Source organism: Salmo salar, chromosome 16, assembly GCF_965601325.2.
Source record: "Salmo salar chromosome 16, fSalSal1, whole genome shotgun sequence".
Taxonomy (NCBI): domain Eukaryota; kingdom Metazoa; phylum Chordata; class Actinopteri; order Salmoniformes; family Salmonidae; genus Salmo; species Salmo salar.
Window position 1 is genome coordinate 95,772,474 of NC_138306.1, and position 27,208 is coordinate 95,799,681.

Below are 27,208 nucleotides of genomic sequence, written 5' to 3' on the forward strand. Positions count from 1 at the left end.
TATTTGTAAGTCGCTCTGGATAAGAGCGTCTGCTAAATGACTAAAATCTAAATTGGTTGTAATGCCCATGATATCCAGTGGATGGTGCACTTGAGCCAGATACATAAAGTCTTATGTACGTCGTGTCCGTCGTCCAGACAACGCCGTGTAAACTCCCAGTGCTTCCTGAGGACCAAAACACTGGCATGTTGTGACCAGAGAAATGACTGACAATATCAACATGTCATCGTTATGACTGGGAGGGTTTCGAAACGAAACGTTTGATATTTGAAGAAAGAAAGAAAAAAAAAAGTTAGAAGAATCGTACAAAAGATCTCTTACAAGGTAAAGAGAAGATACATTGCACATATGCTGCTGGAAGAAGATAGCTAACGTTTGCTAGGCTAGCTAGCTAGCTAGCTATCGTTTCTTTCAATGAGATTATAGGCACATTGAGTACATCCCATTAAACCCAGTTTAGTCAACTCAAAACTGGTCAAGCTACGTTTTGGTAAACTAGGTCCAAGGATGAAGGTTTATTAAAATAGCTAGCTAGTCACGCTGCTAACTATCTAACCAGATGGCTAGCTAACGTCAGTTTGCTAATGTATTATTAACAGTTAGCTAGCTATCCTAGCATGTTACGCTAACTAGTTAGCTAGCTAGCTACATCAGAAAGGGTGTCAACTTCATTCTCTTTCGTTGTTGCTGACGCATTAGCTACGAATCAAAACGAGACCCTAAACTACCCTAAATGTGATGATCTGGAAGAAGAAAAACATATTTCTACGTGTGGCGCTCGCTGTAACTATTGTAAATGCTAAGTTAGCCAGTCGGCTAGCTAGCGGCTAAACCCTCTTCTTCTTCTTCGTGTGAATTTCCGGTAGACTAGACGCTGTGTTGCGTATTGCTGCCTTTCGCAGGTCAAATCAAATGTATTTATAAAGCCCTTCTTACATCAGCTGATATCTCAAAGTGCTGTACAGAAACCCAGCCTAAAACCCCAAACAGCAAGCAATGCAGGTGTAGAAGCACGGTGGCTAGGAAAAACTCCCTAGAAAGGCCAGAACCTAGGAAGAAACCTAGAGAGGAACAGGTCAGAGTGTGGGTTGAACATTTTGGTTAAATGAAAAAGGGGGGAATGCGAAAATCATAAATTGCATCACCATCTAACTTTGCACCAGTGGAGGCTGCTCTCTTACCATGCTATGTGGATGTCTGTGGATACATACCTGCGGGGCGTACTCATTATGCCGAATTCTGTTGCAAAACGTTTTTATTGGTCGCGTACACATATTTAGCAGATGTTATTGCCAGTGTAGTGAAATGGTTTTGTTCCTAGCTCCAGCAGTGCAGTACTATCTAACAATATACACTAATCTAAAAAGTACAAGAATGGAATTATGAAATATAGAAGTATTAGGACGAACAATGTCGGAGTCCTACCTGAATTTGTCCGATAGAAACTCGTTTTGCAACTGTTTGGACTAATGATTAGGCCCTACGCCCCGGGTTGTTTGGACTAATGATTAGGCCCTACGCCCCGGGTTGTTTGGACTAATGATTAGGCCCTACGCCCCGGGTTGTTTGGACTAATGATTAGACCCTACGCCCCGGGTTGTTTGGACTACTGATTAGACCCTACGCCCCGGGTTGTTTGGACTAATGATTAGACCCTACGCCCCGGGTTGTTTGGACTAATGATTAGACCCTACGCCCCGGGTTGTTTGGACTAATGATTAGGCCCTACGCCCCGGGTTGTTTGGACTAATGATTAGACCCTACGCCCCGGGTTGTTTGGACTAATGATTAGGCCCTACGCCCCGGGTTGTTTGGACTAATGATTAGACCCTACGCCCCGGGTTGTTTGGACTACTGATTAGACCCTACGCCCCGGGTTGTTTGGACTAATGATTAGACCCTACGCCCCGGGTTGTTTGGACTAATGATTAGACCCTACGCCCCGGGTTGTTTGGACTAATGATTAGGCCCTACGCCCCGGGTTGTTTGGACTAATGATTAGACCCTACGCCCCGGGTTGTTTGGACTAATGATTAGACCCTACGCCCCGGGTTGTTTGGACTAATGATTAGACCCTACGCCCCGGGTTGTTTGGACTAATGATTAGACCCTACGCCCCGGGTTGTTTGGACTAATGATTAGACCCTACGCCCCGGGTTGTTTGGACTAATGATTAGACCCTACGCCCCGGGTTGTTTGGACTAATGATTAGACCCTACGCCCCGGGTTGTTTGGACTAATGATTAGGCCCTACGCCCCGGGTTGTTTGGACTAATGATTAGGCCCTACGCCCCGGGTTGTTTGGACTAATGATTAGGCCCTACGCCCCGGGTTGTTTGGACTAATGATTAGACCCTACGCCCCGGGTTGTTTGGACTAATGATTGGACCCTATGCCCCGGGTTGTTTGGACTAATGATTAGACCCTACGCCCCGGGTTGTTTGGACTAATGATTAGGCCCTACGCCCCGGATTTGCAGTTGTCACACGTTTATGTCTTTGTGAAGGTCTTAGCTGCTATAATATAATATATATATATATGTATATTTTTATTCAACAGAGACCCCACCGGGAATAAGACGGAATAACAATGGGTTTGTTTGATAAACTAGCCGGCTGGCTGGGGCTGAAGAAGAAGGAAGTGAATGTTCTGTGTCTGGGATTGGACAACAGCGGCAAGACCACCATCATCAACCAACTCAAACCGTTCAATGTAAGTCTACGCTAGTAGCCTGGATCGATCAGGCCTGCTTACTTCATGGCCGACATGAGAATGAGTTAGTGGTTTGCTGTGATATAGTATGACTATATATATATACAGGTGTAAAAAATGAAGACACTTTAGGATTAGAGTAAGTCAGTATAGTTACTGGTTTTCAGAGGGTACAGATTCCATGTCCTCCTGAAGAGGGATGGTGGAGAGAGGAACAAGGAGACACTGCAGGGAGAGAGGAGGAGATGGGGGGAGAGAGAGAGAGAGAGAGGAGGAGATGGAGGGAGAGAGGAGGAGATGGAGAGAGGAGGAGATGGAGAGAGAGATTTGGGAGAGAGAGGAAGAGATGGAGAGAGAGGAGGAGATGGAGAAAGAGAGGAGGAGATGGAGGGAGAGAGGAGGAGATGAGAGAGAGCAGGAGATAGGAGATGAGAGAGAGGAGGAGATGAGAGAGAGGAGGAGATGGAGAGAGAGAGAGAGGAGGAGATGAGAGAGAGGAGGAGATGGAGAGAGAGAGAGGAGGAGATGGAGGGAGAGAGAGAGAGAGAGAGAGAGAGGAGGAGATGGAGGATCTGTAATGTGTAGAATAGAGAAGTGTTGCTACAGGAAGAGAGGAGGAGATGGAGGATCTGTAATGTGTAGAATAGAGATGTCCTGCAACAGGAAGTGAGGTCATGGATGGAGGATCTGTAAGAGGCCATGCAACAACGACCCAAACGAACACACAACTTTCAATTCATTATTGAATGTTGATTCACATGCTCTTCTTGTTAATTAGTTCAACTTGTCTTCCTAAAGCCTGTCTGAAGACAGTTTCAAATGGCCTTCTCTACTGTTGTATTACAAAGGTACAGGTGGTGGACCAATTAACAGAATCACCTGGATGAATGAAGGTCAACAGTAGGACAATGCCCCGGCCCTAACTGCATGAGGAGTCGCACAATAGTCATCTTCAAGTCCCTAACTTGTTAGCATGTTTATCCACCCCTGGAGGTCATCTATCCCTGATTTCCTTCACCCCTGGTCTTCTTCTCTCTCTCTCTCATCAACCACTTCCTGTCCACTCCAAACGTCTTGGAGGTCATCTATCCCTGATTTCCCCCACCCCTGGTCTTCTTCTCTCTCTCTCTGCATCAACCACTTCCTGTCCACTCCAAACGCCTTGGAGGTCATCTATCCCTGATTTCCTTCACCCCTGGTCTTCTCTCTCTCATCAACCACTTCCTGTCCACTCCAAACATCTTGGAGGTCATCTATCCCTGATTTCCTTCACCCCTGGTCTTCTTCTCTCTCTCTCTCTGCATCAACCACTTCCTGTCCACTCCAAACGTCTTGGAGGTCATCTATCCCTGATTTCCTTCACCCCTGGTCTTCTTCTCTCTCTCTCTCTGCATCAACCACTTCCTGTCCACTCCAAACGTCTTGGAGGTCATCTATCCCTGATATCCTTCACCCCTGGTCTTCTTCTTCTCTCTCTCTCATCAATCACTTCCTGTCCACTCCAAACGTCTTGGAGGTCATCTATCCCTGATTTCCCCCACCCCTGGTCTTCTTCTCTCTCTCTCTGCATCAACCACTTCCTGTCCACTCCAAACGCCTTGGAGGTCATCTATCCCTGATTTCCTTCACCCCTGGTCTTCTTCTCTCTCTCTCTCTGCATCAACCACTTCCTGTCCCCTCCAAACGTCTTGGAGGTCATCTATCCCTGATTTCCTTCACCCCTGGTCTTCTTCTCTCTCTCTCTCTCTCTCTCTCTCATCAACCACTTCCTGTCCACTCCAAACGCCTTGGAGGTCATCTATCCCTGATTTCCTTCACCCCTGGTCTTCTTCTCTCTCTCTCTCTGCATCAACCACTTCCTGTCCACTCCAAACATCTTGGAGGTCATCTATCCCTGATTTCCTTCACCCCTGGTCTTCTTCTTCTCTCTCTCTCTGCATCAACCACTTCCTGTCCCCTCCAAACGTCTTGGAGACAGTCCAGAGGTTTCTAGTTGTTCCTGATGGTTTCTGGTCTTGGTAAAGGCTTCATGTCCTGATGGTTTCTGGTCTTGGTAAAGGCTTCATGTCCTGATGGTTTCTGGTCTTTGGTAAAGGCTTCATGTCCTGATGGTTTCTGGTCTTGGTAAAGGCTTCATGTCCTGATGGTTTCTGGTCTTGGTAAAGGCTTCATGTCCTGATGGTTTCTGGTCTTTGGTAAAGGCTTCATGTCCTGATGGTTTCTGGTCTTTGGTAAAGGCTTCATGTCCTGATGGTTTCTGGTCTTGGTAAAGGCTTCATGTCCTGATGGTTTCTGGTCTTTGGTAAAGGCTTCATGTCCTGATGGTTTCTGGTCTTGGTAAAGGCTTAATGTCCTGATGGTTTCTGGTCTTTGGTAAAGGCTTCATGTCCTGATGGTTTCTGGTCTTTGGTAAAGGCTTCATGTCCTGATGGTTTCTGGTCTTTGGTAAAGGCTTCATGTCCTGATGGTTTCTGGTCTTTGGTAAAGGCTTCATGTCCTGATGGTTTCTGGTCTTGGTAAAGGCTTCATGTCCTGATGGTTTCTGGTCTTTGGTAAAGGCTTCATGTCCTGATGGTTTCTGGTCTTTGGTAAAGGCTTCATGTCCTGATGGTTTCTGGTCTTTGGTAAAGGCTTCATGTCCTGATGGTTTCTGGTCTTTGGTAAAGGCTTCATGTCCTGATGGTTTCTGGTCTTTGGTAAAGGCTTCATGTCCTGATGGTTTCTGGTCTTGGTAAAGGCTTCATGTCCTGATGGTTTCTGGTCTTTGGTAAAGGCTTCATGTCCTGATGGTTTCTGGTCTTTGGTAAAGGCTTCATGTCCTGATGGTTTCTGGTCTTTGGTAAAGGCTTCATGTCCTGATGGTTTCTGGTCTTGGTAAAGGCTTCATGTCCTGATGGTTTCTGGTCTTTGGTAAAGGCTTCATGTCCTGATGGTTTCTGGTCTTTGGTAAAGGCTTCATGTCCTGATGGTTTCTGGTCTTTGGTAAAGGCTTCATGTCCTGATGGTTTCTGGTCTTTGGTAAAGGCTTCATGTCCTGATGGTTTCTGGTCTTTGGTAAAGGCTTCATGTCTAGATGCACAACTCTAGTTTTTAAATCTGAACCAAAATAACTCGATGTAACAATGGAAGGTTAATTTAACAGTAAAACGAGACATTTCTTTAATAATTCCTGAAATCTATTATCTTGTTGTAGGTCACTAAATGATGTTGGCACTTTGGGAATTGGCCACTGGTGGGAACTTACACATAATTGTCAAAAACTTAACAATACTTAACACTTAACCGTAATGGTTTAGTGTACAATCAGCTCTGGATTGAACGGCCAGATTAATTCATAGAAACATTAAACAGCAGAAATAGTTTTGTTCCCTCCCTTGAATTCAAATGGCCTTAATCAGTACGGTTCCCCTAATCTGTTCCTGTTTAATTAACCATTACTAATCTATTCCTGTTTAATTAACCACTACTAATCTATTCCTGTTTAATTAACCACTACTAATCTGTTCCTGTTTAATGAACCACTACTAATCTATTCCTGTTTAATCTATTCCTGTGTAATTAACCATTACTAATCTATTCCTGTTTAATTAACCACTACTAATCTATTCCTGTTTAATCTATTCCTGTGTAATTAACCACTACTAATCTATTCCTGTTTAATCTATTCCTGTTTAATTAACCATTACTAATCTATTCCTGTTTAATTAACCATTACTAATCTATTCCTGTTTAATTAACCATTACTAATCTATTCCTGTTTAATTAACCACTACTAATCTATTCCTGTTTAATTAACCACTACTAATCGATTCCTGTTTAATTAACCACTACTAATCTATTCCTGTTTAATGAACCACTACTAATCTATTCCTGTTTAATTAACCACTACTAATCTATTCCTGTTTAATTAACCACTACTAATCTATTCCTGTTTAATGAACCACTACTAATCTATTCCTGTTTAATCTATTCCTGTTTAATTAACCACTACTAATCTATTCCTGTTTAATGAACCACTACTAATCTATTCCTGTTTAATGAACCACTACTAATCTATTCCTGTTTAATCTATTCCTGTTTAATTAACCACTACTAATCTATTCCTGTTTAATTAACCACTACTAATCTATTCCTGTTTAATTAACCACTACTAATCTATTCCTGTTTAATTAACCACTACTAATCTATTCCTGTTTAATTAACCACTACTAATCTATTCCTGTTTAATTAACCACTACTAATCTGTTCCTGTTTAATTAACCACTACTAATCTATTCCTGTTTAATTAACCACTACTAATCTATTCCTGTTTAATCTATTCCTGTTTAATTAACCACTACTAATCTATTCCTGTTTAATTAACCACTACTAATCTATTCCTGTTTAATTAACCACTACTAATCTATTCCTGTTTAATTAACCACTACTAATCTATTCCTGTTTAATCTATTCCTGTTTAATTAACCACTACTAATCTATTCCTGTTTAATTAACCACTACTAATCTATTCCTGTTTAATTAACCACTACTAATCTATTCCTGTTTAATTAACCACTACTAATCTATTCCTGTTTAATTAACCACTACTAATCTATTCCTGTTTAATTAACCACTACTAATCTATTCCTGTTTAATTAACCACTACTAATCTATTCCTGTTTAATCTATTCCTGTTTAATCTATTCCTGTTTAATTAACCACTACTAATCTATTCCTGTTTAATTAACCACTACTAATCTATTCCTGTTTAATCTATTCCTGTTTAATTAACCACTACTAATCTATTCCTGTTTAATTAACCACTACTAATCTATTCCTGTTTAATTAACCACTACTAATCTATTCCTGTTTAATTAACCATTACTAATCTATTCCTGTTTAATTAACCACTACTAATCTATTCCTGTTTAATTAACCATTACTAATGTATTCCTGTTTAATCTATTCCTGTTTAATTAACCAATACTAATGCGTTCCTGTGTCATGCAGGCCCAGACACAAGACATCGTCCCGACCATTGGCTTCAGCATAGAGAAGTTCAAGACATCAAGGTAATCAATGAATCCTCCTCTTCTCTCCAGTCTTCTAAATCCACCTCTTCTCTCCAGTCTTCTAAATCCTCCTCTTCTCTCCAGTCTAAATCCTCCTCTTCTCTCCAGTCTAAATCCTCCTCTTCTCTCCAGTCTAAATCCTCCTCTTCTCCCCAGTCTTCTAAATCCTCCTCTTCTCTCCAGTCTTCTAAATCCTCCTCTTCTCTCCAGTCTAAAAGCTCCTCTTCTCTCCAGTCTTCTAAATCCTCCTCTTCTCTCCAGTCTTCTAAATCCTCCTCTTCTCTCCAGTCTTCTAAATCCTCCTCTTCTCTCCAGTCTAAATCCTCCTCTTCTCTCCAGTCTAAATCCTCCTCTTCTCTCCAGTCTTCTAAATCCTCCTCTTCTCTCCAGTCTAAATCCTCCTCTTCTCTCCAGTCTAAAAGCTCCTCTTCTCTCCAGTCTTCTAAATCCTCCTCTTCTCTCCAGTCTTCTAAATCCTCCTCTTCTCTCCAGTCTTCTAAATCCTCCTCTTCTCTCCAGTCTTCTAAATCCTCCTCTTCTCTCCAGTCTTCTAAATCCTTCTCTTCTCTCCAGTCTTCTAAATCCTCCTCTTCTCTCCAGTCTTCTAAATCCTCCTCTTCTCTCCAGTCTAAATCCTCCTCTTCTCTCCAGTCTAAATCCTCCTCTTCTCTCCAGTCTAAAAGCTCCTCTTCTCTCCAGTCTAAATCCTCCTCTTCTCTCCAGTCTAAAACCTTCTCTTCTCTCCAGTCTAAATCCTCCTCTTCTCTCCAGTCTTCTATATTCTCCTCTTCTCTCCAGTCTAAATCCTCCTCTTCTCTCCAGTCTAAATCCTCCTCTTCTCTCCAGTCTAAATCCTCCTCTTCTCTCCAGTCTAAATCCTCCTCTTCTCTCCAGTCTAAAACCTTCTCTTCTCTCCAGTCTAAATCCTCCTCTTCTCTCCAGTCTTCTATATTCTCCTCTTCTCTCCAGTCTTCTATATTCTCCTCTTCTCTCCAGTCTTCTAAATCCTTCTCTTCTCTCCAGTCTTCTAAATCCTTCTCTTCTCTCCAGTCTTCTAAATCCTCCTCTTCTCTCCAGTCTTCTAAATCCTCCTCTTCTCTCCAGTCTTCTAAATCCTCCACTTCTCTCCAGTCTTCTAAATCCTCCACTTCTCTCCAGTCTAAATCCTTCTCTTCTCTCCAGTCTTCTATATTCTCCTCTTCTCTCCAGTCTAAATCCTCCTCTTCTCTCCAGTCTAAATCCTCCTCTTCTCTCCAGTCTAAAACCTTCTCTTCTCTCCAGTCTAAATCCTCCTCTTCTCTCCAGTCTTCTATATTCTCCTCTTCTCTCCAGTCTTCTATATTCTCCTCTTCTCTCCAGTCTTCTAAATCCTTCTCTTCTCTCCAGTCTTCTAAATCCTCCTCTTCTCTCCAGTCTTCTAAATCCTCCACTTCTCTCCAGTCTTCTAAATCCTCCACTTCTCTCCAGTCTTCTAAATCCTCCACTTCTCTCCAGTCTAAATCCTTCTCTTCTCTCCAGTCTTCTATATTCTCCTCTTCTCTCCAGTCTAAATCCTCCTCTTCTCTCCAGTCTAAAACCTTCTCTTCTCTCCAGTCTAAATCCTCCTCTTCTCTCCAGTCTAAATCCTCCTCTTCTCTCCAGTCTAAATCCTCCTCTTCTCTCCAGTCTCTCCTTCACAGTGTTCGACATGTCTGGCCAAGGGCGATACAGAAACCTCTGGGAACATTACTACAAGTGAGTCTGTTCAGACACACACACACAGTGATAAACACACAGACACACACACACACACACACACACACACACACACACACACACACACACACACGGTAGGTAGTACTGACAGTGAGTCGTGTTGACCTCTCTCCCCCCCAGGGAGGGTCAAGCCATCATCTTTGTGGTGGACAGTGGAGACAAGTTGAGGATGGTGGTCGCTAAAGAAGAACTGGATACACTGCTCAACCACCCAGGTGAATCATCCTCCTCATTATACACTCCTCAACCACCCAGGTGAATCATCCTCCTCATTATACACTCCTCAACCACCCAGGTGAATCATCCTCCTCATTATACACTCCTCAACCACCCAGGTGAATCATCCTCCTCATTATACACTCCTCAACCACCCAGGTGAATCATCCTCCTCATTATACACTCCTCAACCACCCAGGTGAATCATCCTCCTCATTATACACTCCTCAACCACCCAGGTGAATCATCCTCCTCATTATACACTCCTCAACCACCCAGGTGAATCATCCTCCTCATTATACACTCCTCAACCACCCAGGTGAATCATCCTCCTCATTATACACTCCTCAACCACCCAGGTGAATCATCCTCCTCATTATACACTCCTCAACCACCCAGGTGAATCATCCTCCTCATTATACACTCCTCAACCACCCAGGTGAATCATCCTCCTCATTATACACTCCTCAACCACCCAGGTGAATCATCCAACACATTATACACTCCTCAACCACCCAGGTGAATCATCCTCCTCATTATACACTCCTCAACCACCCAGGTGAATCATCCTCCTCATTATACACTCCTCAACCACCCAGGTGAATCATCCTCCTCATTATACACTCCTCAACCACCCAGGTGAATCATCATCATTATACACTCCTCAACCACCCAGGTGAATCATCCTCATTATACACTCCTCAACCACCCAGGTCAATCATCCTCCTCATTATACACTCCTCAACCACCCAGGTGAATCATCCTCCTCATTATACACTCCTCAACCACCCAGGTGAATCATCCTCCTCATTATACACTCCTCAACCACCCAGGTGAATCATCCTCCTCATTATACACTCCTCAACCACCCAGGTGAATCATCCTCCTCATTATACACTCCTCAACCACCCAGGTGAATCATCCAACACATTATACACTCCTCAGCCACCCAGGTGAATCACCCTCCTCATTATACACTCCTCAGCCACCCAGGTGAATCATCCTCCTCATTATACACTCCTCAACCACCCAGGTGAATCATCCTCCTCATTATACACTCCTCAACCACCCAGGTGAATCATCCTCCTCATTATACACTCCTCAACCACCCAGGTGAATCATCCTCCTCATTATACACTCCTCAACCACCCAGGTGAATCATCCTCCTCATTATACACTCCTCAACCACCCAGGTGAATCATCCTCCTCATTATACACTCCTCAACCACCCAGGTGAATCATCCTCCTCATTATACACTCCTCAACCACCCAGGTGAATCATCCTCCTCATTATACACTCCTCAACCACCCAGGTGAATCACCCTCCTCATTATACACTCCTCAACCACCCAGGTGAATCATCCAACACATTATTCACTCCTCAACCACCCAGGTGAATCACCCTCCTCATTATACACTCCTCAACCACCCAGGTGAATCATCATCCTCATTATACACTCCTCAACCACCCAGGTGAATCATCCTCCTCATTATACACTCCTCAACCACCCAGGTGAATCATCCTCCTCATTATACACTCCTCAACCACCCAGGTGAATCATCCTCCTCATTATACACTCCTCAACCACCCAGGTGAATCATCCTCCTCATTATACACTCCTCAACCACCCAGGTGAATCATCCTCCTCATTATACACTCCTCAACCACCCAGGTGAATCATCCTCCTCATTATACACTCCTCAACCACCCAGGTGAATCATCCTCCTCATTATACACTCCTCAACCACCCAGGTGAATCATCCTCCTCATTATACACTCCTCAACCACCCAGGTGAATCATCCTCCTCATTATACACTCCTCAACCACCCAGGTGAATCATCCTCCTCATTATACACTCCTCAACCACCCAGGTGAATCATCCTCCTCATTATACACTCCTCAACCACCCAGGTGAATCATCCTCCTCATTATACACTCCTCAACCACCCAGGTGAATCATCCTCCTCATTATACACTCCTCAACCACCCAGGTGAATCACCCTCCTCATTATACACTCCTCAACCACCCAGGTGAATCATCCAACACATTATACACTCCTCAACCACCCAGGTGAATCACCCTCCTCATTATACACTCCTCAACCACCCAGGTGAATCATCATCCTCATTATACACTCCTCAACCACCCAGGTGAATCATCCTCCTCATTATACACTCCTCAACCACCCAGGTGAATCATCTTCCTCATTATACACTCCTCAACCACCCAGGTGAATCATCCTCCTCATTATACACTCCTCAACCACCCAGGTGAATCATCCTCCTCATTATACACTCCTCAACCACCCAGGTGAATCATCCTCCTCATTATACACTCCTCAACCACCCAGGTGAATCATCCTCCTCATTATACACTCCTCAACCACCCAGGTGAATCATCCTCCTCATTATACACTCCTCAACCACCCAGGTGAATCATCCTCCTCATTATACACTCCTCAACCACCCAGGTGAAACATCCTCCTCATTATACACTCCTCAACCACCCAGGTGAATCATCCTCCTCATTATACACTCCTCAACCACCCAGGTGAATCATCCTCCTCATTTTACACTCCTCAGCCACCCAGGTGAATCACCCTCCTCATTATACACTCCTCAACCACCCAGGTGAATCATCCACACATTATACACTCCTCAACCACCCAGGTGAATCATCCTCCTCATTATACACTCCTCAACCACCCAGGTGAATCATCCACACATTATACACTCCTCAACCACCCAGGTGAATCATCCACACATTATACACTCCTCAACCACCCAGGTGAATCATCCTCCTCATTATACACTCCTCAACCACCCAGGTGAATCACCCTCCTCATTATACACTCCTCAACCACCCAGGTGAATCATCCTCCTCATTATACACTCCTCAACCACCCAGGTGAATCACCCTCCTCATTATACACTCCTCAGCCACCCAGGTGAATCACCCTCCTCATTATACACTCCTCAACCACCCAGGTGAATCATCCTCCTCATTATACACTCCTCAACCACCCAGGTGAATCATCCTCCTCATTTTACACTCCTCAGCCACCCAGGTGAATCACCCTCCTCATTATACACTCCTCAACCACCCAGGTGAATCATCCACACATTATACACTCCTCAACCACCCAGGTGAATCATCCACACATTATACACTCCTCAACCACCCAGGTGAATCATCCACACATTATACACTCCTCAACCACCCAGGTGAATCATCCTCCTCATTATACACTCCTCAACCACCCAGGTGAATCACCCTCCTCATTATACACTCCTCAACCACCCAGGTGAATCATCCTCCTCATTATACACTCCTCAACCACCCAGGTGAATCATCCTCCTCATTATACACTCCTCAACCACCCAGGTGAATCACCCTCCTCATTATACACTCCTCAACCACCCAGGTGAATCATCCTCCTCATTTTACACTCCTCAGCCACCCAGGTGAATCACCCTCCTCATTATACACTCCTCAACCACCCAGGTGAATCATCCACACATTATACACTCCTCAACCACCCAGGTGAATCATCCTCCTCATTATACACTCCTCAACCACCCAGGTGAATCATCCACACATTATACACTCCTCAACCACCCAGGTGAATCATCCACACATTATACACTCCTCAACCACCCAGGTGAATCATCCTCCTCATTATACACTCCTCAACCACCCAGGTGAATCACCCTCCTCATTATACACTCCTCAACCACCCAGGTGAATCATCCTCCTCATTATACACTCCTCAACCACCCAGGTGAATCACCCTCCTCATTATACACTCCTCAGCCACCCAGGTGAATCACCCTCCTCATTATACACTCCTCAACCACCCAGGTGAATCATCCTCCTCATTATACACTCCTCAACCACCCAGGTGAATCATCCTCCTCATTTTACACTCCTCAGCCACCCAGGTGAATCACCCTCCTCATTATACACTCCTCAACCACCCAGGTGAATCATCCACACATTATACACTCCTCAACCACCCAGGTGAATCATCCTCCTCATTATACACTCCTCAACCACCCAGGTGAATCATCCACACATTATACACTCCTCAACCACCCAGGTGAATCATCCACACATTATACACTCCTCAACCACCCAGGTGAATCATCCTCCTCATTATACACTCCTCAACCACCCAGGTGAATCACCCTCCTCATTATACACTCCTCAACCACCCAGGTGAATCATCCTCCTCATTATACACTCCTCAACCACCCAGGTGAATCATCCTCCTCATTATACACTCCTCAACCACCCAGGTGAATCACCCTCCTCATTATACACTCCTCAGCCACCCAGGTGAATCACCCTCCTCATTATACACTCCTCAACCACCCAGGTGAATCATCCTCCTCATTATACACTCCTCAACCACCCAGGTGAATCACCCTCCTCATTATACACTCCTCAGCCACCCAGGTGAATCACCCTCCTCATTATACACTCCTCAACCACCCAGGTGAATCACCCTCCTCATTATACACTCCTCAACCACCCAGGTGAATCATCCTCCTCATTATACACTCCTCAACCACCCAGGTGAATCATCCTCCTCATTATACACTCCTCAACCACCCAGGTGAATCACCCTCCTCATTATACACTCCTCAACCACCCAGGTGAATCATCCTCCTCATTATACACTCCTCAACCACCCAGGTGAATCATCCTCCTCATTATACACTCCTCAACCACCCAGGTGAATCATCCTCCTCATTATGCACTCCTCAGCCACCCAGGTGAATCACCCTCCTCATTATACACTCCTCAACCACCCAGGTGAATCATCCTCCTCATTATACACTCCTCAACCACCCAGGTGAATCATCCAACACATTATACACTCCTCAACCACCCAGGTGAATCACCCTCCTCATTATACACTCCTCAACCACCCAGGTGAATCATCCTCCTCATTATACACTCCTCAACCACCCAGGTGAATCATCCTCCTCATTATACACTCCTCAACCACCCAGGTGAATCATCCTCCTCATTATGCACTCCTCAGCCACCCAGGTGAATCACCCTCCTCATTATACACTCCTCAACCACCCAGGTGAATCATCCTCCTCATTATACACTCCTCAACCACCCAGGTGAATCATCCAACACATTATACACTCCTCAACCACCCAGGTGAATCATCCTCCTCATTATACACTCCTCAACCACCCAGGTGAATCATCCAACACATTATACACTCCTCAACCACCCAGGTGAATCATCCTCCTCATTATACACTCCTCAACCACCCAGGTGAATCATCCTCCTCATTATACACTCCTCAACCACCCAGGTGAATCACCCTCCTCATTATACACTCCTCAACCACCCAGGTGAATCATCCTCCTCATTATACACTCCTCAACCACCCAGGTGAATCACCCTCCTCATTATACACTCCTCAACCACCCAGGTGAATCATCCTCCTCATTATACACTCCTCAACCACCCAGGTGAATCATCCTCCTCATTATGCACTCCTCAGCCACCCAGGTGAATCACCCTCCTCATTATACACTCCTCAACCACCCAGGTGAATCATCCTCCTCATTATACACTCCTCAGCCACCCAGGTGAATCATCCTCCTCATTATACACTCCTCAACCACCCAGGTGAATCATCCTCCTCATTATACACTCCTCAACCACCACATTATGGGGTAATTGTGTGTAGACCGGTGACACTACATCCCGCCTGTTGTTTGTGTCCCTGATGCTAACGTTCTCCGTGTGTTTAGACATAAAGCACCGGCGAATCCCCTTGCTGTTCTTTGCCAACAAGATGGACGTGAGAGACGCCCTTTCTTCAGTCAAGGTCTCCCAGCTCCTCTGTCTGGAGAAAATCAAGGACAAGCCCTGGCACATCTGGTAGATGGACTCGTTGTAAAAACACCCAGAATCCCATTGTTGGCACACATTTCACGTTTCTCGACCAGGTTCCACGATTCAGTTAGTTACAGTACATTTAGATTTAACACCGTCTGGTTTTTTGTTGTCCAACTTCCAGAACAGGCCTTTTATTTATATATATATATATATATATATATATATATATATATATATATATATATATATATATATATATATATATATATATATATATATATAATAATATATATATGACAAAACGCTGCCTTATCTAATTGTTGTTGAAGCGTTGGTTTTTCACTGACTTGCTCTCTTTGTGTCTGTTCCAGTGCCAGTGACGCCGTGAAAGGAGAGGGTTTACTAGAAGGTGTTGATTGGCTGCAAGGTATTAGCAGACATTCCACACTCTCTCTCTGTCATGGTTTCAGCTCACTGAATGGGAAACGATAGCTTCATTTAAATCATGGTTTATTTCCATTTTGACTTCCATCTGTAGATGAAATGACCCTGTGAGTATTTTACGTCCATTTAGTGTTTAGTGTAGCGGACTGGCAGTAGAACCCCCATTATGGTCCTTTAGTCCACATCATTAGTGTTTAGTGTAGCGGACTGGCAGTAGAACCCCATAATGGTCCTTTAGTCCACATCATTAGTGTAGCAGACTGGTAGTAGAACCCCCATTATGGTCCTTTAGTCCACATCATTAGTGTTTAGTGTAGCGGACTGGCAGTAGAACCCCCATAATGGTCCTTTAGTCCATGTCATTAGTGTAGTAGACTGGCAGTAGAACCCCATAATGGTCCTTTAGTCCACATCATTAGTGTTTAGTGTAGCGGACTGGCAGTAGAACCCCATAATGGACCTTTAGTCCACATCATTAGTGTTTAGTGTAGCGGACTGGCAGTAGAACCCCATAATGGACCTTTAGTCCACATCATTAGTGTTTAGTGTAGTGGACTGGCAGTAGAACCCCATAATGGTCCTTTAGTCCACATCATTAGTGTTTAGTGTAGTAGACTGGCAGTAGAACCCCATAATGGTCCTTTAGTCCACATCATTAGTGTTTAGTGTAGCGGACTGGCAGTAGAACCCCATAATGGACCTTTAGTCCACATCATTAGTGTTTAGTGTAGCGGACTGGCAGTAGAACCCCATAATGGACCTTTAGTCCACATCATTAGTGTTTAGTGTAGTGGACTGGCAGTAGAACCCCATAATGGTCCTTTAGTCCACATCATTAGTGTTTAGTGTAGTAGACTGGCAGTAGAACCCCATAATGGTCCTTTAGTCCACATCATTAGTGTTTAGTGTAGTGGACTGGCAGTAGAACCCCATAATGGTCCTTTAGTCCACATCATTAGTGTAGCAGACTGGCAGTAGAACCCCCATAATGGTCCTTTAGTCCACATCATTAGTGTTTAGTGTAGTGGACTGGCAGTAGAACCCCATAATGGTCCTTTAGTCCACATCATTAGTGTAGCAGACTGGCAGTAGAACCCCCATAATGGTCCTTTAGTCCACATCATTAGTGTTTAGTGTAGCGGACTGGCAGTAGAACCCCCATAATGGTCCTTTAGTCCACATCATTAGTGTAGCAGACTGGCAGTAGAACCCCCATAATGGTCCTTTAGTCCACATCATTAGTGTTTAGTGTAGTGGACTGGCAGTAGAACCCCATAATGGTCCTTTAGTCCACATCATTAGTGTAGTAGACTGGCAGTAGAACCCCCATAATGGTCCTTTAGTCCACATCATTAGTGTTTAGTGTAGCAGACTGGCAGTAGAACCCCCATAATGGTCCTTTAGTCCACATCATTAGTGTAGCGGACTGGCAGTAGAACCCCATAATGGTCCTTTAGTCCACATCATTAGTGTTTAGTGTAGTAGACTGGCAGTAGAACCCCCATAATGGTCCTTTAGTCCACATCATTAGTGTAGCAGACTGGCAGTAGAACCCCCATAATGGTCCTTTAGTCCACATCATTAGTGTTTAGTGTAGCAGACTGGCAGTAGAACCCCATAATTGTCCTTTAGTCCACATCATTAGTGTTTAGTGTAGTAGACTGGCAGTAGAACCCCATAATGGTCCTTTAGTCCATGTCATTAGTGTTTAGTGTAGCAGACTGGCAGTAGAACCCCATAATGGTCCCTTAGTCCACGTCATTACTGTAGTAGACTGGCAGTAGAACCCCATAATGGACCTTTAGTCCACATCATTAGTGTTTAGTGTAGTAGACTGGCAGTAGAACCCCATAATGGTCCTTTAGTCCACATCATTAGTGTTTAGTGTAGTAGACTGGCAGTAGAACCCCATAATGGTCCTTTAGTCCACATCATTAGTGTTTAGTGTAGTAGACTGGCAGTAGAACCCCATAATGGTCCTTTAGTCCACATCATTAGTGTTTAGTGTAGTGGACTGGCAGTAGAACCCCATAATGGTCCTTTAGTCCACATCATTAGTGTAGCAGACTGGCAGTAGAACCCCCATAATGGTCCTTTAGTCCACATCATTAGTGTTTAGTGTAGCGGACTGGCAGTAGAACCCCATAATTGTCCTTTAGTCCACCTCATTAGTGTTTAGTGTAGCGGACTGGCAGTAGAACCCCATAATTGTCCTTTAGTCCACCTCATTAGTGTTTAGTGTAGCGGACTGGCAGTAGAACCCCATAATGGTCCTTTAGTCCACATCATTAGTGTAGCGGACTGGCAGTAGAACCCCATAATGGTCCTTTAGTCCACATCATTAGTGTTTAGTGTAGTAGACTGGCAGTAGAACCCCATAATGGTCCTTTAGTCCACATCATTAGTGTAGCAGACTGGCAGTAGAACCCCATAATTGTCCTTTAGTCCACATCATTAGTGTTTAGTGTAGTAGACTGGCAGTAGAACCCCATAATGGTCCTTTAGTCCACATCATTAGTGTAGCAGACTGGCAGTAGAACCCCATAATTGTCCTTTAGTCCACATCATTAGTGTTTAGTGTAGTAGACTGGCAGTAGAACCCCATAATGGTTCTTTAGTCCACATCATTAGTGTTTAGTGTAGCGGACTGGCAGTAGAACCCCATAATGGTCCTTTAGTCCACATCATTAGTGTTTAGTGTAGTAGACTGGCAGTAGAACCCCATAATGGTCCTTTAGTCCACATCATTAGTGGAGTAGACTGGCAGTAGAACCCCATAATGGTCCTTTAGTCCACATCATTAGTGTTTAGTGTAGCGGACTGGCAGTAGAACCCCATAATGGACCTATAGTCCACATCATTAGTGTTTAGTGTAGCAGACTGGCAGTAGAACCCCATAATGGTCCTTTAGTCCACATCATTAGTGTAGCAGACTGGCAGTAGAACCCCATAATGGTCCTTTAGTCCACGTCATTAGTGTTTAGTGTAGTAGACTGGCAGTAGAACCCCATAATGGTCCTTTAGTCCACATCATTAGTGTAGCAGACTGGCAGTAGAACCCCATAATGGTCCTATAGTCCACATCATTAGTGTAGCAGACTGGCAGTAGAACCCCATAATGGTCCTATAGTCCACATCATTAGTGTTTAGTGTAGCAGACTGGCAGTAGAACCCCATAATGGTCCTTTAGTCCACATCATTAGTGTAGCAGACTGGCAGTAGAACCCCATAATGGTCCTATAGTCCACATCATTAGTGTTTAGTGTAGCGGACTGGCAGTAGAACCCCCATAATGGTCCTTTAGTCCACATCATTAGTGTTTAGTGTAGTAGACTGGCAGTAGAACCCCATAATGGTCCTTTAGTCCACATCATTAGTGTTTAGTGTAGTAGACTGGCAGTAGAACCCCATAATGGTCCTTTAGTCCACATCATTAGTGTTTAGTGTAGTGGACTGGCAGTAGAACCCCATAATGGTCCTTTAGTCCACATCATTAGTGTAGCAGACTGGCAGTAGAACCCCATAATGGTCCTTTAGTCCACATCATTAGTGTTTAGTGTAGTAGACTGGCAGTAGAACCCCATAATGGTCCTTTAGTCCACATCATTAGTGTTTAGTGTAGTGGACTGGCAGTAGAACCCCATAATGGTCCTTTAGTCCACATCATTAGTGTTTAGTGTAGTAGACTGGCAGTAGAACCCCATAATGGTCCTTTAGTCCACATCATTAGTGTTTAGTGTAGTAGACTGGCAGTAGAACCCCATAATGGTCCTTTAGTCCACATCATTAGTGTAGTAGACTGGCAGTAGAACCCCATAATGGTCCTTTAGTCCACATCATTAGTGTTTAGTGTAGTAGACTGGCAGTAGAACCCCATAATGGTCCTTTGGTCCACATCATTAGTGTTTAGTGTAGTAGACTGGCAGTAGAACCCCATAATAGTCCTTTAGTCCACATCATTAGTGTTTAGTGTAGCGGACTGGCAGTAGAACCCCATAATGGTCCTTTAGTCCACATCATTAGTGTTTAGTGTAGTAGACTGGCAGTAGAACCCCATAATGGTCCTTTAGTCCACGTCATTAGTGTAGCAGACTGGCAGTAGAACCCCATAATGGTCCTTTAGTCCACATCATTAGTGTATTAGACTGGCAGTAGAACCCCATAATGGTCCTTTAGTCCACATCATTAGTGTAGTAGACTGGCAGTAGAACCCCATAATGGTCCTTTAGTCCACATCATTAGTGTAGTAGACTGGCAGTAGAACCCCATAATGGTCCTTTAGTCCACATCATTAGTGTAGCAGACTGGCAGTAGAACCCCATAATGGTCCTTTAGTCCACATCATTAGTGTAGTAGACTGGCAGTAGAACCCCATAACGGAACTTTAGTCCACGTCATTAGTGTAGAAGACTGGCAGTAGAACCCCATAATGGTCCTTTAGTCCACGTCATTAGTGTTTAGTGTAGTAGACTGGCAGTAGAACCCCATAATGGTCCTTTAGTCCACATCATTAGTGTAGTAGACTGGCAGTAGAACCCCATAATGGTCCTTTAGTCCACATCATTAGTGTTTAGTGTAGTAGACTGGCAGTAGAACCCCATAATGGTCCTTTAGTCCACATCATTAGTGTTTAGTGTAGTGGACTGGCAGTAGAACCCCATAATGGTCCTTTAGTCCACATCATTAGTGTAGCAGACTGGCAGTAGAACCCCATAATGGTCCTTTAGTCCACATCATTAGTGTAGCAGACTGGCAGTAGAACCCCATAATGGTCCTTTAGTCCACATCATTAGTGTTTAGTGTAGTAGACTGGCAGTAGAACCCCATAATGGTCCTTTAGTCCACATCATTAGTGTAGTGGACTGGCAGTAGAACCCCATAATGGTCCTTTAGTCCACGTCATTAGTGTTTAGTGTAGTAGACTGGCAGTAGAACCCCATAATGGTCCTTTAGTCCACATCATTAGTGTAGTAGACTGGCAGTAGAACCCCATAATGGTCCTTTAGTCCACATCATTAGTGTAGCAGACTGGCAGTAGAACCCCATAATTGTCCTTTAGTCCACATCATTAGTGTTTAGTGTAGTAGACTGGCAGTAGAACCCCATAATGGTCCTTTAGTCCACATCATTAGTGTTTAGTGTAGTAGACTGGCAGTAGAACCCCATAATGGACCTTTAGTCCACATCATTAGTGTAGTAGACTGGCAGTAGAACCCCATAATGGTCCTTTAGTCCACATCATTAGTGTTTAGTGTAGTAGACTGGCAGTAGAACCCCATAATGGTCCTTTAGTCCACATCATTAGTGTTTAGTGTAGTAGACTGGCAGTAGAACCCCATAATGGTCCTTTAGTCCACGTCATTAGTGTAGCAGACTGGCAGTAGAACCCCATAATGGTCCTTTAGTCCACATCATTAGTGTATTAGACTGGCAGTAGAACCCCATAATGGTCCTTTAGTCCACATCATTAGTGTAGTAGACTGGCAGTAGAACCCCATAATGGTCCTTTAGTCCACATCATTAGTGTAGTAGACTGGCAGTAGAACCCCATAATGGTCCTTTAGTCCACATCATTAGTGTAGCAGACTGGCAGTAGAACCCCATAATGGTCCTTTAGTCCACATCATTAGTGTAGTAGACTGGCAGTAGAACCCCATAACGGAACTTTAGTCCACGTCATTAGTGTAGAAGACTGGCAGTAGAACCCCATAATGGTCCTTTAGTCCACGTCATTAGTGTTTAGTGTAGTAGACTGGCAGTAGAACCCCATAATGGTCCTTTAGTCCACATCATTAGTGTAGTAGACTGGCAGTAGAACCCCATAATGGTCCTTTAGTCCACATCATTAGTGTTTAGTGTAGTAGACTGGCAGTAGAACCCCATAATGGTCCTTTGGTCCACATCATTAGTGTTTAGTGTAGTAGACTGGCAGTAGAACCCCATAATAGTCCTTTAGTCCACATCATTAGTGTTTAGTGTAGCGGACTGGCAGTAGAACCCCATAATGGTCCTTTAGTCCACATCATTAGTGTTTAGTGTAACGGACTGGCAGTAGAACCCCATAATGGACCTATAGTCCACATCATTAGTGTAACGGACTGGCAGTAGAACCCCATAATGGTCCTTTAGTCCACATCATTAGTGTAGTAGACTGGCAGTAGAACCCCATAACGGAACTTTAGTCCACGTCATTAGTGTAGCAGACTGGCAGTAGAACCCCATAATGGTCCTTTAGTCCACGTCATTAGTGTTTAGTGTAGTAGACTGGCAGTAGAACCCCATAATGGTCCTTTAGTCCACATCATTAGTGTAGTAGACTGGCAGTAGAACCCCATAATGGTCCTTTAGTCCACATCATTAGTGTTTAGTGTAGTAGACTGGCAGTAGAACCCCCATAATGGTCCTTTAGTCCACATCATTAGTGTAGTAGACTGGCAGTAGAACCCCATAATGGTCCTTTAGTCCACATCATTAGTGTTTAGTGTAGTAGACTGGCAGTAGAACCCCATAATAGTCCTTTAGTCCACATCATTAGTGTTTAGTGTAGCGGACTGGCAGTAGAACCCCATAATGGTCCTTTAGTCCACATCATTAGTGTTTAGTGTAGTAGACTGGCAGTAGAACCCCATAATGGTCCTATAGTCCACATCATTAGTGTAGTAGACTGGCAGTAGAACCCCATAATGGTCCTTTAGTCCACATCATTAGTGTTTAGTGTAACGGACTGGCAGTAGAACCCCATAATGGACCTATAGTCCACCGGACTGGCAGTAGAACCCCATAATAGTGTCTCTAGATCCCTGTAAACCCTCCGCTGTTCATAACTCCTCTTATGACCTCTTATAACCCTCCTGTCTTGGAGAACAATTTGAGATCTGATTATTTTTTTGTTTGTTTTATCCAGATCAAATCAAAACGATGAGAACGTGAGAGGTTGAGAGAACGACGCGACGGAGGGGGGGGGGGGGGGGGGGGGGAAATGCCATCGTCTGGGTGGCGTCATGGCAACACTGGAGTCCCTCGGGGATTGACCCCAATGGTGTAAATTCTCAACATGACTCCCACCAACCATGCACACACACACACACACACACACACACGCCTCAGAAGAGTTGGAGCCAGCTATGACCTTTGACCTTTAAACATCAACCAGTCTGGATGAAGGACTAGCCTTACCGACGGCCCCTGGAAATAGATATTATTTCTTCCAGTAATTCACACATCTTTGCCACCAATTTGTCTTTTTTACCCTCATTTCAAATGACCCACTCTGAATAAACCAGTTTTAAATGGAGTTTTGTTTTGTTTTGACTGATATTCTACAGTAATGTTTTGGACTGATATATTACAGTAATGTTTTGGACTGATATTACAGTAATGTTTTGGACTGATATATTACAGTAATGTTTTGGACTGATATAACAGTAATGTTTTGGACTGATATATTACAGTAATGTTTTGGACTGATATATTACAGTAATGTTTTGGACTGATATATTACAGTAATGTTTTGGACTGATATAATACAGTAATGTTTTGGACTGATATATTACAGTAATGTTTTGGACTGATATATTACAGTAATGTTTTGGACTGATATATTACAGTAATGTTTTTGACTGATATTCTACAGTAATGTTTTGGACTGATATATTACAGTAATGTTTTCGATTGATATATTACAGTAATGTTTTGGACTGATATAATACAGTAATGTTTTGTACTGATATTCTACAGTAATGTTTTGACTGATATAATACAGTAATGTTTTGTACTGATATTCTACAGTAATGTTTTGGACTGATATAATACAGTAATGTTTTGACTGATATTCTACAGTAATGTTTTGGACTGATATATTACAGTAATGTTTTGGACTGATATATTACAGTAATGTTTTGGACTGATATATTACAGTAATGTTTTGGACTGATATATTACAGTAATGTTTTGGACTGATATATTACAGTAATGTTTTGGACTGATATATTACAGTAATGTTTTGGACTGATATATTACAGTAATGTTTTGGACTGATATATTACAGTAATGTTTTGGACTGATATATTACAGTAATGTTTTGGACTGATATATTACAGTAATGTTTTGACTGATATAATACAGTAATGTTTTGGACTGATATAATACAGTAATGTTTTGGACTGATATAATACAGTAATGTTTTGGACTGATATATTACAGTAATGTTTTGACTGATATTCTACAGTAATGTTTTGTACTGATATTCTACAGTAATGTTTTGGACTGATATTCTACAGTAATGTTTTGGACTGATATATTACAGTAATGTTTGGACTGATATAATACAGTAATGTTTTGGACTGATATAATACAGTAATGTTTTGGACTGATATAATACAGTAATGTTTTGGACTGATATATTACAGTAATGTTTTGACTGATATATTACAGTAATGTTTTGTACTGATATAATACAGTAATGTTTTGGACTGATATATTACAGTAATGTTTTGACTGATATATTACAGTAATGTTTTGGACTGATATAATACAGTAATGTTTTGGACTGATAATACAGTAATGTTTTGGACTGATATATTACAGTAATGTTTTGGACTGATATTCTACAGTAATGTTTTGTACTGATATTCTACAGTAATGTTTTGACTGATATTCTACAGTAATGTTTGGACTGATATAATACAGTAATGTTTTGGACTGATATAATACAGTAATGTTTTGGACTGATATAATACAGTAATGTTTTGGACTGATATAATACAGTAATGTTTTGGACTGATATACTACAGTAATGTTTTGGACTGATATACTACAGTAATGTTTTGGACTGATATAATACAGTAATGTTTTGGACTGATATATTACAGTAATGTTTTTTTTACTTAAATTTTACAGTAATGCCTACTTGGTACTCTCAAAGCACTAGTTTAATGTCATTTTCATGTTGGATTCTCCTGGTAAAGAACTGTAAACAACTAGCGGGGAAAATATCTATTGTATAACACCGATTGTATACTGTAAATGTTTGTGTGTTTAAATATACAGGGTGGTTTTTGTTTGCCGTAGCCTAGCGTGCCAGGCTCACAGCATGACAACAGGAATTATATGATTTGTTTAATTCTTTTTTTTAATCACACCTATGAATTAGTCGTTATTATATTTATCTTAATGTGGATGTAGAGTTTCTCTTCTCCAACTGAGTCTTAACGTAGTGTTTCCAACGGCTCTGAGACGTCCATTTATTTGCGTTGTGCTGTTGAAGGTATTAGCAGAATGGCTACTGTGTTGTGTATATCTTGTGAGAGACAGACGGTATGTTGTTAAGAGTGTTAGTCCTCCACACGGTTGTAAACAAGAATGTAACATGTTATGTTTTATTTTGATCTACCTTCCGTGATACATGGGAGAATGATAGATTAAAGAAATGTATTCTCTCTGTCTGTCTCTCTCTCTTTCTCCCTCTCTCTCTCTCTGTCTGTCTCTCAATTCCATTCAATTGACATGGCAAGTTCATTATTACTTACATTGTCAAAGTATACATATAGAAAAATAAAATAATATATATATTTAGATATTTTTTAAATATATATAAATAAATGGTGTGACCAACAGCAGTAATAATAGTAGTAGTGAACATGGGATTACCATTAACAACAACAACAACAACAACAATATTAATCAGAACAACAATACATTAAAGCGACGGTAGTAGACCAGTGTCAACATGACTGAGAAGACACATGACCTGGTATGAAAGACTAAACAAAACTACATGGGAAATATTATCCACATTACATTGCACTTTTCACCAGCTGTCCCTCAGGTTGTGGAAGGACACATATCTGTCTGTCCCTCAGGTTGTGGCAGGAGGACACATATTTGGCTGCCAAAAACTGCACATTTTGGCTTTTCACCCAATAAATATTTGATTTTCATCTTTTATAGTTTGAAATTCTTTGTATGAATTATAATTTTGGGAAAGAAATGTTCTCTTAGGTCTGAGTATTTGTCACAGTGTAACAGGAAATGCAGCTCTGTCTCTACCTCTCCCCTGGAGCAGAGTGAGCACAGCCTGTCCTCTCTGTCTCTCTTTCTCTCTCTGTCTCTCTCTGTCTCCGTCTCTCTCTGTCTCTCTGTAAACTCTCACAGTACTCCATCCCTAGGTGACCTCGGGCCTGTAACTCCTTCCTCCCTCCTCTCCTCCCTCCTCCTCCTCTCTCTCTCTCTCTTCTCTCAGGGTTATGTCTTCACCTTTGTGCTCCTCAATCAGTTCTAATGGATCCTCTGGCTCCGTCTCATATCAGTCCTCCCTCCTCTGGCTCCGTCTCAGATCAGTCCTCCCTCCTCTGGCTCCGTCTCAGACCAGTCCTCCCTCCCTCCTCTGGCTCCGTCTCATATCAGTCCTCCCTCCTCTGGCTCCGTCTCAGATCAGTCCTCCCTCCTCTGGCTCCGTCTCAGATCAGTCCTCCCTCCTCTGGCTCCGTCTCAGATCAGTCCTCCCTCCTCTGGCTCCGTCTCAGATCAGTCCTCCCTCCTCTGGCTCCGTCTCAGATCAGTCCTCCCTCCCTCTGGCTCCATCTCAGATCAGTCCTCCCTCCCTCCTCTGGCTCCGTCTCAGATCAGTCCTCCCTCCCTCCTCTGGCTCCGTCTCATATCAGTCCTCCCTCCTCTGGCTCCGTCTCAGACCAGTCCTCCCTCCTCTGGCTCCGTCTCATATCAGTCCTCCCTCCTCTGGCTCCGTCTCAGATCAGTCCTCCCTCCTCTGGCTCCGTCTCAGATCAGTCCTCCCTCCCTCTGGCTCCATCTCAGATCAGTCCTCCCTCCCTCCTCTGGCTCCGTCTCAGATCAGTCCTCCCTCCCTCCTCTGGCTCCGTCTCATATCAGTCCTCCTCCTCCTCTGGCTCCGTCTCAGATCAGTCCTCCCTCCTCTGGCTCCGTCTCATATCAGTCCTCCCTCCCTCTGGCTCCATCTCAGATCAGTCCTCCCTCCCTCCTCTGGCTCCGTCTCAGATCAGTCCTCCCTCCCTCCTCTGGCTCCGTCTCATATCAGTCCTCCCTCCTCTGGCTCCGTCTCAGATCAGTCCTCCCTCCTCTGGCTCCGTCTCAGATCAGTCCTCCCTCCCTCCTCTGGCTCCGTCTCAGATCAGTCCTCC

At 43.5% G+C, this 27,208-nt stretch overlaps 1 protein-coding gene across 1 annotated transcript; it reads left to right on the forward strand.

Moving 5' to 3' along the window:
- The first annotated feature begins 126 nt into the window (after positions 1 to 126).
- On the forward strand, positions 127 to 25,990 carry LOC106575015 (ADP-ribosylation factor-like protein 6). The gene is made up of 8 exons (XM_082963189.1): positions 127 to 324; positions 2,560 to 2,712; positions 7,702 to 7,763; positions 9,429 to 9,497; positions 9,639 to 9,733; positions 15,521 to 15,650; positions 15,980 to 16,035; positions 22,957 to 25,990. Exons 2-8 carry the CDS (start codon positions 2,590 to 2,592, stop codon positions 22,980 to 22,982), a joined length of 561 nt encoding a protein of 186 aa, XP_082819315.1. The 5' UTR covers positions 127 to 324; positions 2,560 to 2,589; the 3' UTR covers positions 22,983 to 25,990.
- Positions 25,991 to 27,208: the final 1,218 nt, after the last annotated feature.